A 15,077-nucleotide genomic window follows, 5' to 3' on the forward strand; every position below is an offset into this window, starting at 1 on the left:
TGGCCAGACCGCTCCAATGCCAGCATTCTTCAGCTCCTGGGATTTCGAGCCATGGGGCAGGGGGCAAAGAGGAAAGAGGGAGTACCTGAATGTCCTGACATTCTGGCATAGGGGCTTTCTTTGAGAAAAATAATTTGACTGAACTTGAGTTTGTGAGATAGCTCATGACCATTACTTTCCTGAGTTATTCACCTTCAAACTCACCAACAGCTTCTACTGAGGAAGAAGCCTATACTCAACTCTGCTGTCTAGTTCACCTCCTGTCTCCCCTCTCCCCTTATAGAGCCCTGCTCTAGTCACCCCAGATTTCTTTCAGTTCCTTCACAAAGTGACACTTTCTCTGGGCTGTTGGAAAGGCTGTTCCTTCTCCTGAGAACACTCTTCCTGCTTTCTCCTGGCGAACAGCTCTCAGGGCTCAACTTAAATGACAGTCCTCCTGGAAGCCTTCCCAGACAAAAGCCTGGGTGCTTCTGTCAAATGCCACCTTAGCACTGTCCTCCTAATAGCACTAATCACACTGTCTTGTAGCTTTAAAAAATTATCAAATAGAGGGGCGGAGCAAGATGGCCGAATAGGAGCAGCTCCAGTCTCCAACTCCCAGCGCGAGCGACACAGAAGACCGGTGATTTCTGCATTTTCAACTGAGGTACTGGGTTCATCTCACTGGGGAGTGCCGGACGATCGGTGCTGGTCAGCTGCTGCAGCCCGACCAGCGAGAGCTGAAGCAGGGCGAGGCATTGCCTCACCTGGGAAGCGCAAGGGGGAAGGGAGTCCCTTTTCCTAGCCAGGGGAACTGAGACACACAACACCTGGAAAATCGGGTAACTCCCACCCCAATACTGCGCTTTAAGCAAACAGGCACACCAGGAGATCATATCCCACACCTGGCCGGGAGGGTCCTACACCCACGGAGCCTCCCTCATTGCTAGCGCAGCAGTCTGTGATCTACCGGCAAGGCAGCAGCGAGGCTGAGGGAGGGGCGCCCGCCATTGCTGAGGCTTAAGTAGGTAAACAAAGCTGCTGGGAAGCTCGAACTGGGTGGAGCTCACAGCAGCTCAAGGAAACCTGCCTGTCTCTGTAGACTCCACCTCTGGGGACAGGGCACAGTAAACTAAACAAACGCAGCAGACACCTCTGCAGACGCAAACGACTCTGTCTGACAGCTTTGAAGAGAGCAGTGGATCTCCCAACACGGAGGTTGAGATCTGAGAAGGGACAGACTCCCTGCTCAAGTGGGTCCCTGACCCCTGAGTAGCCTAACTGGGAGACATCCCCCACTAGGGGCAGTCTGACACCCCACACCTCACAGGGAGGAGTACACCCCTGAGAGGAAGCTTCCAAAGCAAGAATCAGACAGGTACACTCGCTGTTCAGAAATACTCTATCTTCTGCAGCCTCTGCTGCTGATACCCAGGCAAACAGGGTCTGGAGTGGACCTCAAGCAATCTCCAACAGACCTACAGCTGAGGGTCCTGACTGTTAGAAGGAAAACTATCAAACAGGAAGGACACCTACACCAAAACCCCATCAGTACATCACCATCATCAAAGACCAGAGGCAGATAAAACCACAAAGATGGGGAAAAAGCAGGGCAGAAAAGCTGGAAATTCAAAAAATAAGAGCGCATCTCCCCCAGCAAAGGAGCGCAGCTCATCGCCAGCAACGGATCAAAGCTGGACGGAGAATGACTTTGACGAGATGAGAGAAGAAGGCTTCAGTCCATCAAATTTCTCAGAGCTAAAGGAGGAATTACGTACCCAGCGCAAACAAACTAAAAATCTTGAAAAAAAAGTGGAAGAATTGATGGCTAGAGTAATTAATGCAGAGAAGGTCCTAAACGAAATGAAAGAGATGAAAACCATGACACGAGAAATACGTGACAAATGCACAAGCTTCAGTAACCGACTCGATCAACTGGAAGAAAGAGTATCAGCAATTGAGGATCAAATGAATGAAATGAAGCGAGAAGAGAAACCAAAAGAAAAAAGAAGAAAAAGAAATGAACAAAGCCTGCAAGAAGTATGGAATTATGTAAAAAGACCAAATCTACGTCTGATTGGGGTGCCTGAAAGTGAGGGGGAAAATGGAACCAAGTTGGAAAACACTCTTCAGGATATCATCCAGGAGAACTTCCCCAACCTAGTAGGGCAGGCCAACATTCAAATCCAGGAAATACAGAGAACGCCACAAAGATACTCCTTGAGAAGAGCAACTCCAAGACACATAATTGCCAGATTCACCAAAGTTGAAATGAAGGAAAAAATCTTAAGGGCAGCCAGAGAGAAAGGTCAGGTTACCCACAAAGGGAAGCCCATCAGACTAACAGCAGATCTCTCAGCAGAAACTCTACAAGCCAGAAGAGAGTGGGGGCCAATATTCAACATTCTTAAAGAAACGAATTTTAAACCCAGAATTTCATATCCAGCCAAACTAAGTTTCATAAGTGAAGGAGAAATAAAATCCTTTACAGATAAGCAAATGCTTAGAGATTTTGTCACCACTAGGCTTGCCTTACAAGAGACCCTGAAGGAAGCACTAAACATGGAAAGGAACAACTGGTACCAGCCATTGCAAAAATATGCCGAAATGTAAAGACCATTGAGGCTAGGAAGAAACTGCATAAACTAACGAGCAAAATAACCAGTTAATATCATAATGGCAGAATCAAGTTCACACATAACAATATTAACCTTAAATGTAAATGGACTAAATGCTCCAATTAAAAGACACAGACTGGCAAACTGGATAAAGAGTCAAGACTCATCAGTCTGCTGTATTCAGGAGACCCATCTCACACGCAGAGACATACATAGGCTCAAAATAAAGGGATGGAGGAAGATTTACCAAGCAAATGGAGAACAAAAAAAAGCAGGGGTTGCAATACTAGTCTCTGATAAAACAGACTTTAAACCATCAAAGATCAAAAGAGACAAAGAAGGCCATTACATAATGGTAAAGGGATCAATTCAACAGGAAGAGCTAACTATCCTAAATATATATGCACCCAATACAGGAGCACCCAGATTCATAAAGCAAGTCCTTAGAGACTTACAAAGAGACTTAGACTCCCATACAATAATAATGGGAGACTTCAACACTCCACTGTCAACATTAGACAGATCAACGAGACAGAAAGTTAACAAGGATATCCAGGAATTGAACTCATCTCTGCAGCAAGCAGACCTAATAGACATCTATAGAACTCTCCACCCCAAATCAACAGAATATACATTCTTCTCAGCACCACATCATACTTACTCCAAAATTGACCACGTAATTGGAAGTAAAGCACTCCTCAGCAAATGTACAAGAACAGAAATTATAACAAACTGTCTCTCAGACCACAGTGCAATCAAACTAGAACTCAGGACTAAGAAACTCACTCAAAACCGCTCAACTACATGGAAACGGAACAACCTGCTCCTGAATGACTACTGGGTACATAACGAAATGAAGGCAGAAATAAAGATGTTCTTTGAAACCAATGAGAACAAAGATACAACATACCAGAATCTCTGGGACACATTTAAAGCAGTGTGTAGAGGGAAATTTATAGCACTAAATGCCCACAAGGGAAAGCAGGAAAGATCTAAAATTGACACTCTAACATCGGAATTAAAAGAACTAGAGAAGCAAGAGCAAACACATTCGAAAGCTAGCAGAAGGCAAGAAATAACTAAGATCAGAGCAGAACTGAAGGAGATAGAGACACAAAAAACCCTCCAAAAAATCAATGAATCCAGGAGTTGGTTTTTTGAAAAGATCAACAAAATTGACAGACCACTAGCCAGACTAATAAAGAAGAAAAGAGAGAAGAATCAAATTGACACAATTAAAAATGATAAAGGGGATATCACCACCGACCCCACAGAAATACAAACTACCATCAGAGAATACTATAAACACCTCTATGCAAATAAACTGGAACATCTAGAAGAAATGGATAATTTCCTGGACACTTACACTCTTCTAAGACTAAACCAGGAAGAAGTTGAATCCCTGAATAGACCAATAGCAGGCTCTGAAATTGAGGCAACAATTAATAGCCTACCAACCAAAAAAAGTCCAGGACCAGATGGATTCACAGCTGAATTCTACCAGAGGTACAAGGAGGAGTTGGTACCATTCCTTCTGAAACTATTCCAATCAATAGAAAAAGAGGGAATCCTCCCTAACTCATTTTATGAGGCCAACATCATCCTGATACCAAAGCCTGGCAGAGACACAACAAAAAAAGAGAATTTTAGACCAATATCCCTGATGAACATCGATGCAAAAATCCTCAATAAAATACTGGCAAACCGGATTCAGCAACACATCAAAAAGCTTATCCACCATGATCAAGTGGGCTTCATCCCTGGGATGCAAGGCTGGTTCAACATTCGCAAATCAATAAACATAATCCAGCATATAAACAGAACCAAAGACAAGAACCACATGATTATCTCAATAGATGCAGAAAAGGCTTTTGACAAAATTCAACAGCCCTTCATGCTAAAAACGCTCAATAAATTCGGTATTGATGGAACGTACCTCAAAATAATGAGCTATTTATGACAAACCCACAGCCAATATCATACTGAATGGGCAAAAACTGGAAAAATTCCCTTTGAAAACTGGCACAAGACAGGGATGCCCTCTCTCACCACTCCTATTCAACATAGTGTTGGAAGTTCTGGCTAGGGCAATCAGGCAAGAGAAAGAAATCAAGGGTATTCAGTTAGGAAAAGAAGAAGTCAAATTGTCCCTGTTTGCAGATGACATGATTGTATATTTAGAAAACCCCATTGTCTCAGCCCAAAATCTCCTTAAGCTGATAAGCAACTTCAGCAAAGTCTCAGGATACAAAATTAATGTGCAAAAATCACAAGCATTCTTATACACCAGTAACAGACAAACAGCCAAATCAGGAATGAACTTCCATTCACAATTGCTTCAAAGAGAATCAAATACCTAGGAATCCAACTTACAAGGGATGTAAAGGACCTCTTCAAGGAGAACTACAAACCACTGCTCAGTGAAATAAAAGAGGACACAAACAAATGGAAGAACATACCATGCTCATGGATAGGAAGAATCAATATCGTGAAAATGGCCATACTGCCCAAGGTAATTTATAGATTCAATGCCATCCCCATCAAGCTACCAATGAGTTTCTTCACAGAATTGGAAAAAACTGCTTTAAAGTTCATATGGAACCAAAAAAGAGCCCGCATCTCCAAGACAATCCTAAGTCAAAAGAACAAAGCTGGAGGCATCACGCTACCTGACTTCAAACTATACTACAAGGCTACAGTAACCAAAACAGCATGGTACTGGTACCAAAACAGAGATATAGACCAATGGAACAGAACAGAGTCCTCAGAAATAATACCACACATCTACAGCCATCTGATCTTTGACAAACCTGAGAGAAACAAGAAATGGGGAAAGGACTCCCTATTTAATAAATGGTGCTGGGAAAATTGGCTAGCCATAAGTAGAAAGCTGAAACTGGATCCTTTCCTTACTCCTTATACGAAAATTAATTCAAGATGGATTAGAGACTTAAATGTTAGACCTAATACCATAAAAATCCTAGAGGAAAACCTAGGTAGTACCATTCAGGACATAGGCATGGGCAAAGACTTCATGTCTAAAACACCAAAAGCAACGGCAGCAAAAGCCAAAACTGACAAATGGGATCTCATTAAACTAAAGAGCTTCTGCACAGCAAAAGAAACTGCCATCAGAGTGAACAGGCAACCTACAGAATGGGAGAAAATTTTGGCAATCTACTCATCTGACAAAGGGCTAATATCCAGAACCTACAAAGAACTCAAACAAATTTACAAGAAAAAAACAAACAACCCCATCAAAAAGTGGGCAAAGGATATGAACAGACATTTCTCAAAAGAAGACATTCATACAGCCAACAGACACATGAAAAAATGCTCATCATCACTGGCCATCAGAGAAATGCAAATCAAAACCACAATGAGATACCATCTCACACCAGTTAGAATGGCAATCATTAAAAAGTCAGGAAACAACAGGTGCTGGAGAGGATGTGGAGAAATAGGAACACTTTTACACTGTTGGTGGGATTGTAAACTAGTTCAACCATTATGGAAAACAGTATGGCGATTCCTCAAGGATCTAGAACTAGATGTACCATATGACCCAGCCATCCCATTACTGGGTATATACCCAAAGGATTATAAATTATGCTGCTATAAAGACACATGCACACGTATGTTTATTGCAGCACTATTCACAATAGCAAAGACTTGGAATCAACCCAAATGTCCATCAGTGACAGATTGGATTAAGAAAATGTGGCACGTATACACCATGGAATACTATGCAGCCATAAAAAAGGATGAGTTTGAGTCCTTTGTAGGGACTTGGATGCAGCTGGAATCCATCATTCTTAGCAAACTATCACAAGAACAGAAAACCAAACACCGCATGTTCTCACTCATAGGTGGGAACTGAACAATGAGATCACTTGGACTCAGGAAGGGGAACATCACACACCGGGGCCTATCATGGGGAGGGGGGAGGGGGGAGGTATTGCATTGGGAGTTATACCTGATGTAAATGACGAGTTGATGGGTGCAGCACAGCAACATGGCACAAGTATACATATGTAACAAACCTGCACGTTATGCACATGTACCCTACAACTTAAAGTATAATAATAATAAATAAATTAAAAAATATTAAAAAAAAATTATCAAATAATTCAGACACCCAAAGTAGTATAAAAAATAATACAGGATGCACCCTATCACCCAACTTAAGCAATGAAACACTGTCAGTGAAGCCCTTTAGCTTCTCCTCCCTTTCTGCTCTCAACCCTTACTGGAATTTAGTGTTTACCTTTTTTTGTTTTTTTTATTGAGACGAAGTCTTGCTGGGTTGCCCAGGCTGGAGTGCAGTGGCCTGATCTCAGCTCACTGCAAGCTCCACCTCCCGGGTTTACGCCATTCTCCTGCCTCAGCCTCCGGAGTAGCTGGGACTGCAGGCGCCCACCTCGCCTGGCTAATTTTTCGTATTTTTTAGTAGAGATGGGGTTTCACCGGGTTAGCTATGAAGGTCTTGATCTCCTGACCTCATGATCCGCCCATAGTGTTTATCTTTTTGAGACAGCCAGGTGGGAAGGGGTCCCCAGAGAAACTCCAACTGGCCTGCACACTGGTGTGCTTTGCATGTCTGTGTGGTTTGGAGGGAACTTCACTGCAGGCCTCTATCTTGTTTTACAATGTGGGGGCATGGCCTATAACTCCCTGGTAAGGCTTTGTTTAGCAATCCTGCCTTAGGGAATGAGTTCCTTTCTGGTTTGATAGCTGCATGTTTTCCTAGCCCTGTCTCTTAAAGGATCCCACCCAGTGACTAGGGTTTCTTCTGCCTGTCTGTGTAACCAAATATATATATGTTGTGTATGATGTCTGTAAAAAGAGCTCTAATTAATCTGGCCTAAAGAAAGACAAGCGCTTTTTTTTTTTTTTTTTTTTTTTTTTTTTTTGAGACGGAGTCTCGCTGTGTCTCCCAGGCTGGAGTGCAGTGGCATGATCTCGGCTCACTGCAAGCTCCGCCTCCCGGGTTCACGCCATTCTCCCGCCTCAGCCTCCCAAGTAGCTGAGACTACAGGCGCCCGCCACCACACCCGGCTAGTTTTTTGTATTTTTAGTAGAGACGGGGTTTCACCATGTTAGCCAGGATAGTCTCGATCTCCTGACCTCGTGATCCACCCGCCTCGGCCTCCCAAAGTGCTGGGATTACAGGCTTGAGCCACCGCGCCCGGCCGCGCGTATTTTTTTTAAAGAGAAAATAAAAGCTGTGGTACCTTCAGTTTATGTGACTTTAGTCTTTGAGAAATAAAAACAGCTTCTTTAAAGATTATTGGTAAAAAGCAGATGCCATCAAAATGTAAATAGGCGGACTAAATTATGCAGGTCAGATGCAAGATTTGCTAAGTGTTTAAGGTTATAAACTGCTTTTTGGGTTTTGAGAACTATTTGACTTGCTGGCTTCATAATTATTAAGGCCTGGGAACATATGGAACTAACCATGCCCTTAATTATGCTAGGAGTCAAACCTTGGCTGCATCTAGCACACAAAACAACTTACCAAGTTTTACATTTAAATTAAAAACTGCTAGGAGTTACTGTTTTAACATGTAATTGAGACTACTGGAAATAGATTTATATGTGAGGTGTGTTAAGAACAGTAAAAAATTTTTTTTTTTTTTTTTTTTGAGACAGAGTCTTGCTCTGTCGCCCAGGCTAGAGTGCAGTGGCATGATCTCGGCTCACTGAATCCTCTGCCTCCTGAGTTCAAGCTGTTTTCCTGCCTCAGCCTCCCAAGTAGCTGGGATTACAGGCATGCGCCACCATGTCTGGCTAATTTTTGTATTTTTAGTAGAGATGGGGTTTCACTATGTTGGCCAGGCTGGTCCCTAACTCCTGACCTTGTGATCCACCCGCCTCAGCCTCCCAAAGTGCTTGGGATTACAGGCGTGAGCCACCATGCCCAGCCAAATGTGTTTTTTTGTAAAAGGTTATAAGAAGGCATGGAAATGTAAATTTTTGCCTAGGGTTAAAGGATTGTTTTAAATTAGATAGGATGAAGTAGCAGGTTCAAACAAGTGGTGGAAGCATTGTGGAAATTTATCTTGCAAAGGGGTTCTCTATGTGAACATATTGACTAAATTTCAAAAGGGTATTATATGATTTTTCTGTAAATTGAGCATTGAAATAAAAGCACAACAAGGTATTCTTAAGGCACTAATCTGCTCTTTGGCAAATTTTGTAAAGAGTTATAAAGGTTTTTGCTTCTTTAAAATTTCTGAGTCATCATTTTGGCAAAATAAATAATTTAGGGTAATCTGGAATTGTGTTTCATAACATCAAGTGCTTTAAACCTCGAACATATTTAACAGCCTTCCCAAAATCAAACTTCAGTTTCAAAATTGTCTTTTCTGATGTTTGGCTTTTTGGATGGTTTGGAGTGCTCCTGAAATATCAAAAAAATAGGTAAATAGGATCATTTGACATGTTTAGGTACATGGGATTGCCAAAATGATGTTTAGTTTTCTTTAGGTTATATTTTTGTGAATAATGCTAATGTATGTTCCAAAATTGTATGGGATTTCTAAAATTCTAATTAAGTATATGCTATCAACCATAATTAAGGTTGTTATGTTAAGTTATTGTAAACTACAGAGATAGCCAAACTTCTTTGTCAATTGTGTTTCTAACTGCAACTAACCTGGACATTTTGCTATTCACAGACAATTGTTGTCTGGTTTTAATCATTTTCAAAAGATGGTTTATAATAAACAATAGGACTCTGGCAGGTACTCTCAAATACAGGTTTCTGATAACTTTGGAGATTGTCATGTTGGAATAAAGGAAAATGTACAGGACTCATAAAGAGCTGAAGTGTTCACGAATATCAAGCAAAACAAGAACTAAATGGACTGAACTCAAAGCTGAAGCAACCTTTTTGACTTGCTGGCAATATTGCTGATCCTTGTTTTTTTTTCAGAGTCAGGGAAACTTATTTTAAACTATTTATGGTCTTTAATAATTGAGTGAGGTATACTCCTGTGAACAAGATTTGGAGCATGCTTGTTTCTCTTTGCCTGGTTCCTTTTTTTTTTGTGGACAGTCTTGCTCTTTTGCCCAGGCTGGACTACGGTGAAGGGATCTTGGCTCACTACAACCTCCGCCTCTCCAGCTCAAGCGATTCTCCTGCAGCAGCCTCCTGAGTAGCTGGGACTACAGGTGGGGGCCACCATGCCCAGGTACTTTTTGTATTTTTAGTAGAGATGGTGTCTCACTATGTTGTCCAGCCTGGTCTCGAACTCCTGACCTCAAGTGATCTGCCCGCCTTGGCCTCCCAAAGTGTTGGGATTAGCCGTGAGCCACCGTGCCCGGCCTGGTTCCTCTAGAACCTGGAAACTATCTGTGAGTATTCTTAACTTATGGCAATATAGTTGTTTGGATTGGTGCGATAAGAATCCGTTTATCTTTTGTAACAAGACACAATTGGAAAAACTGGTTATTTTCCCAAGGCTTTGACTGGAAGGCTATGCTTCTGTTTAAAGAGTCAGTCTCGACTTGCAGAGCCAATAAAAGCCCAGTGGGGAAACTGGCCTAATACTCTTGTCTACACAGTCCCTGTATAGGGTTCCTGACCTGTGGTCAGTAAAGAATGTCACTTTCTAATGGGTCCCGGAGCTCCAAGTTTATCTTGGGACCTTAAGAGGAGAGGATCACCCAACCCAGGGTGTATTGTGGGACCTTAAGAGGAGAGGATTAGCCCAGCTCATGGCTGGGCTTGGCTTTATCTTACCTGAGATTCCTTGTGGAACAGAGTTCCATCAAAGCCAGTTCAAAAGGCCTTTGTAGAAATAATTATTCTTGCTGCACTTTATGTAAATAATCAGGCCAAGTGTAAGACTGAAGTCTATTTTGCAAATAACTGAGTCCTATCATAATTTCTTTTTTTTTTTTTTAAACAATGAGGACTGGAGAGAAATTATGTTCCAAAACTTATACATTTATCATTCAATTCTAAACTCAGTTGTTTTTAAGTTTTTGCCTACATTTTTAGGGTAACCCTGCTTGTGAACCAACCAGCAATCTCCAGCTACAGCTCAGAAAGAACAAGAGGGATGCGTAATGTAAAAAAATCTGGATTAGTATTCTAGTTATAAGCAATTATCCTGCAAATTCTGCCAGGCGATGATAATAAATAGGGTGCCCATCATCCAGAGGTTTCCTTTTGGGAAAGTAAGACCAAGGGAGCTAACCAAAGCCAAGCACCATGCACCCAAATCCTAGCAAGCATAACTATAGCCACCAGTTATCTGGGTGTGTCACAAGACATGCTTTTCTCTCCCTTGTTGGAGGACTCAGTTCCACAGTTTTTCTTTAGCGTTTGGCTTATGAGAAGGAGTCCATGCAACCCCCCAACCCCTGAGTATAAGTGAGGTCTAAGGAATTCCAAGATTTCTGATGCAAGCCGCTTTGGCACTCATGGTAGCACTTGCCAAGGTTGCCAGGACTTGGGGATGCAAGAATGGAATAGGACGCTATTCCTTCTGTCCCTCACGTACCCCAGGTATCTGCCAGGAAGAGAAGGGAACCAGGGATGCCTGCTCCCCTCTTTCTATATGGGTAGCCATTTATCTTCAGTCTGCACCACTTTCAAATGCATCTTGAACCCTTCGGATTCCTTTGAAAAAATGCCTTCTTTTTTCCTTTCTCCTTGGTTCACAATTACAATGGTAATTGTGTCTCCATACTATGGGACGCTCTCCTCAGATGCATTTTTCAAACTGGAAAGAGTTAATTTCCCAAACCTTAAACTGGCTGGCTTAGGATTGGTTTTAGGGGAAGGGAACCCAGAAGCCCAACATGCAACATGCCAGCAAAAGAGTAAAGCTGTTTACCATTCGGACTTTTGGCCCCCCTGTACAAATTGGTAAAAGGCCTCAGGATTTTTGAGCTGTCCTTATCCCTCCCCTTGTTTCTCCCCTCCCCTCCCCTCCCTTTGTCCCTCCCCTCCCCTTGTCCCTCCCCTCCCCTCCCCTCCCTGAGACAGGGTCTCACTCTGTCACCCAAGCTGGAGTGCAGTGATGTGGTCTTGGCTCACTGCAACCTCCGCCTCCCGGGTTCAAACGATTCTCCTGCCTCAACCTTCTGAGTAGCTGGGAGAACAGGTAGGTACCACCAGGGCTGGCTAATTTTTGTATTTTTAGTAGAGACAGAGTTTCACCATGTTGGCCAGGCTGGTCTCGAACTCCTGACCTGCCAGGCTGGAGTACAGTGGTGTAATGTCGGCTTACTGCAACCTCTGCCTCCCGGGTTCAAGTGATTCTCCTGCCTCAGCCTCCTAAGTAGCTGGGACTACAGGCACCCGCCACCACACCCAGCTGATTTTTTGTATTTTAATAGTGACAGGGTTTCACCATGTTGGCCAGGATGCTCTCGATCTCTTGACCTTGTGATCCACCTGCCTTGGCCTCCCAAAGTGCTGGGATTACAGGCGTGAACCACCGTGCCCGGCCATATGTGTTTTAATAACCCAGTTTGTCTCTTCCTGCTTTCAGGACATCAAACGGTCATGCAACTGGAGCCTTGGACCATGGACCCTTCTGCCGGGGATCCTTAGATAGGCCTATGAGGGAGATCTGATTGCCATTTTCCCAAAACAGTGCCTCCTGTCAGCAGGAAACAGCTAAGATCCTTCTTTGTCCCTATCCTTGTTCTAATGGCAGTTAGATGGACTTCTTTAGAAGGGGGAATGAGACAGCCAGATGGGAAGGGTTCCCTGATAAAATTCCCACTGGTCTATGCACTGCACTGGGGCGGAGCCACAGAAGTTCGCTCCTCAGTTTACAGCTGGGAGGAGCCTGGCCCTCTTCCTCCGTGGAATCTGGGATTTAATCTGTGAGGTGGGGAGCCTACAACTAGAACTCTGGCTCTGCTGAGTCCCTGTTCCCCTTTTTCTTCCTTTACACCCAATAAAACCCTGCCTTACCCTTCAAATGGTCTGAGAGCCTAATCTTTCCTGGCGTGTGACAAGGACCCCCACCGTCCCGCATCATTTTCATGTGTGCCTTTGTATTTTCCTTACACATATGGATATCCCTAAACAACATACATTATTGTTTTGCTTTATATAAGTTATTACAAAGGCATTCTGCAATTTGCATTTTCCCCAGCCTTGTGTTTTGAGATTCATCCATGTGGATGCGGGAAGCTGTAGAGCACTTCGCCTGCTGTGGGGCAGTTTGTTTTCTCGCTGGTGAACATTCAGCTTGACAAGGTTTTGCAATTACAAACACGTCTGCTATAGGTATTACTGTACTCGTCCCTTATACCTGCGATAGCGTCTCCCGGAATACAGCCTGGAACGGGTGTGCAGACTCCTCGGCCTGCTCCCTTCCACTTTGTCAGCCTGGCCTGGGGCTCTTCCAAGAGATGGGGCCGCTTGGTGGCTTCTAAGTCGTGCCTCTCCCTCTGGGTAATAAACGCCTTGGGGGCAGGGACTCTGCAGTCTTGCTTACTGAGGCGTTTTCCAAAACAGGGACCGAGGCTCTGACACCCGTGCGGAGAGTGACTGGCTGGCGCGGGAGTTTGGCAGAATGCGGCTGGGGAAGGTGGGGCGGGGGAGGAAGGCTCCTAGCCTGCAGGGGCCTCTCTTCCGGCCGTTTCTCCTCCCGAGGACAAACACTCCCAATGCAGGGGCGCAGAGCGTTGGCTTCTTTCTTGGCCAGCTCCCCCAGGGCAGGGCCTATCATGGCCCGGCCCGGCCCGGCCCCTGGGTTCCCCCGCCCGCGGCTCCCGGGCGCCTCCGCCTCCCGCGGTGACTCAGGCGGCGGTGACGGCAGCGGAGGGGGCATGACGGGCGCGCGGGCGTCCGCGGCGGAGCAGCGCAGGGCGGGGCGCGGCGGGCAGGCAGGGGCGGCCGAGCGGTCGGCGGGCATGAGCGGTGCGGGCAGGGCGCTGGTCGTGCTGCTGCTGGCCGCGTCAGTGCTGAGCGCCGCGCTGCTGGCCCCCGGCGGCTCTTCGGAGCGCGATGCCCAGGCCGCGCCGCCTCGAGGTGAGTGCACGCCTCCTACCGCCGCCCGGCCGGCTCCGAGCGCGGCGTCTCCTCCCCGCGGCGCCGCCCCTACCTCCGTGCGCGGCGCCGAGGGCTAGGCCGGGCCGGAACCGCCCCCACGGCCCAGGCTGTTTTTGCGACTTCGCGGTCCCACGCCCCAGACCGGAGGCCGGACTTCGGGCTGCTGCGGCCGGGCCCAGCGGAGGCGGGGGAGGGGGCGGTTCGGGCCGCGGCGGAGTGGCACCTGGGCGCCCAGGCGGCGCCCACCCCTGCAGAACCTGCGTCCCGGCGCCTTCGGTCTAAACAGAGGCCTCGGATCGGGACGCTGGGAACTCCCCACACTGGCAGCCAGGAGGCGGGCCAGCCAAGGACCGGGGCGGGGGGGGCTCGGACTCCCCCTGCACCCAGTCCACTGTTCGCAGGGACTTAGAGCAGGGTCACTTCCCCGAGGGCCTAGCCCCCGAGGACGTGGCGCCGGAGCCGTGCGACCCATTGGCTTCAGCGGGTGGGAAGCCCGGGGCCGGGACGCGCTTTTACCCCGCGCTGGGGTTGAACCCGCGTAGATGTGCGGCGGGTGAGGAACCGCGGAGAAGGCGGTGGGGGCGCGGCCTGCATGCAGCCTGGTCCCGGGCGAGCCCTTCGCGCGTCTCCCCTCGGCGCGTTTTCCCTCCAGGGTGACTGGGAAGCCGCCGCCTCCGAGTCGGGGTCGCGGCCTGGGAGGGGCTGGGCTGGGCACTTTTGCCGGGGCCCCGGCCCCGGGCCCCGGGCTCCTGTCCAGTGCTCTGGCTTAAGAGGCGCTCAGCTCAGCCTGTGATTGCACAACTGGCTACGATGACAAATACAGATTCCAGGCCTCCATCTAGACCCCTGGACCGGGGAGCCCCAGGCCTTAGGAGGTCCTTCGCACACGCCCCTCCCAGAGGGGTCGGGCAAGCACCGCAAACCCCTTTGGGTAGAAGGGTCCACACCTGGGACGGTGGGAATCACCTGCTTTTCTTTCCCCTTTCGCGCCCTTATCTTGGTCATAATACGAAGTTTTAGTGTCTGTGTATGGAGTTCAAACGACCCCTCCTCCCCAGGCAGAAGCTGGAGGAGAAATGCGTCGTGAATTTTGGAAAAGCGGCTCAGCGGATTACATTTTGTGTGCTCCTTGATTCACCCAACCTGGATCTCCTGCCCTCCCCTCCTTTAAAATTGCAAGGACCCCGGGGAGGTTATGTAATCTGCCTGATCACAATTGTCAGGGACTGATCCCGCTGAACGCTCTTTGCATTTTAGCATCAGTATTAGCTTATCAAAGGGCACTTACTTTAGGTAGAGGTGATTTGTAAATAGTAATCACTGGTAGTGAAGGGAAGCCGCGTTGAGACCGCAAGGCTTTTCCTGCCGCGTGGAGCCCATGTTTGGGCTGCACAGCTTTCCTACTAAAAACGTCATCCATCATCTTCCTTTTTGAAAATTCAGCATTTACTTGA

General features: G+C 46.5%; 1 protein-coding gene and 1 long non-coding RNA gene across 16 annotated transcripts in view; both read left to right on the plus strand.

Moving 5' to 3' along the window:
* The first annotated feature begins 551 nt into the window (after positions 1-551).
* On the plus strand, positions 552-12,545 carry LOC144330786 (uncharacterized). The gene is made up of 3 exons (XR_013397267.1): positions 552-646; positions 9,676-9,793; positions 12,107-12,545. It is a non-coding gene; the product is annotated as an uncharacterized LOC144330786 (long non-coding RNA).
* A 928-nt stretch (positions 12,546-13,473) lies between these two features.
* Positions 13,474-15,077, plus strand: part of HGSNAT (heparan-alpha-glucosaminide N-acetyltransferase) — a 50,682-nt gene continuing 49,078 nt past the window's right edge. For all 15 annotated transcript variants that reach the window (XM_077943581.1, XM_028852646.2, XM_077943587.1 and 12 more), the window contains exon 1: positions 13,474-13,602. Coding sequence is in view for 6 of the 15 variants with exons in the window: in XM_077943578.1 (XP_077799704.1) it covers positions 13,485-13,602 (118 nt within the window). In the remaining 9 variants the exon portion in view is untranslated. The remainder of the gene's footprint in view (positions 13,603-15,077) is intronic.

The sequence above is a fragment of the Macaca mulatta genome, chromosome 8, assembly GCF_049350105.2.
Source record: "Macaca mulatta isolate MMU2019108-1 chromosome 8, T2T-MMU8v2.0, whole genome shotgun sequence".
NCBI classification, from domain to species: Eukaryota; Metazoa; Chordata; class Mammalia; order Primates; family Cercopithecidae; genus Macaca; species Macaca mulatta.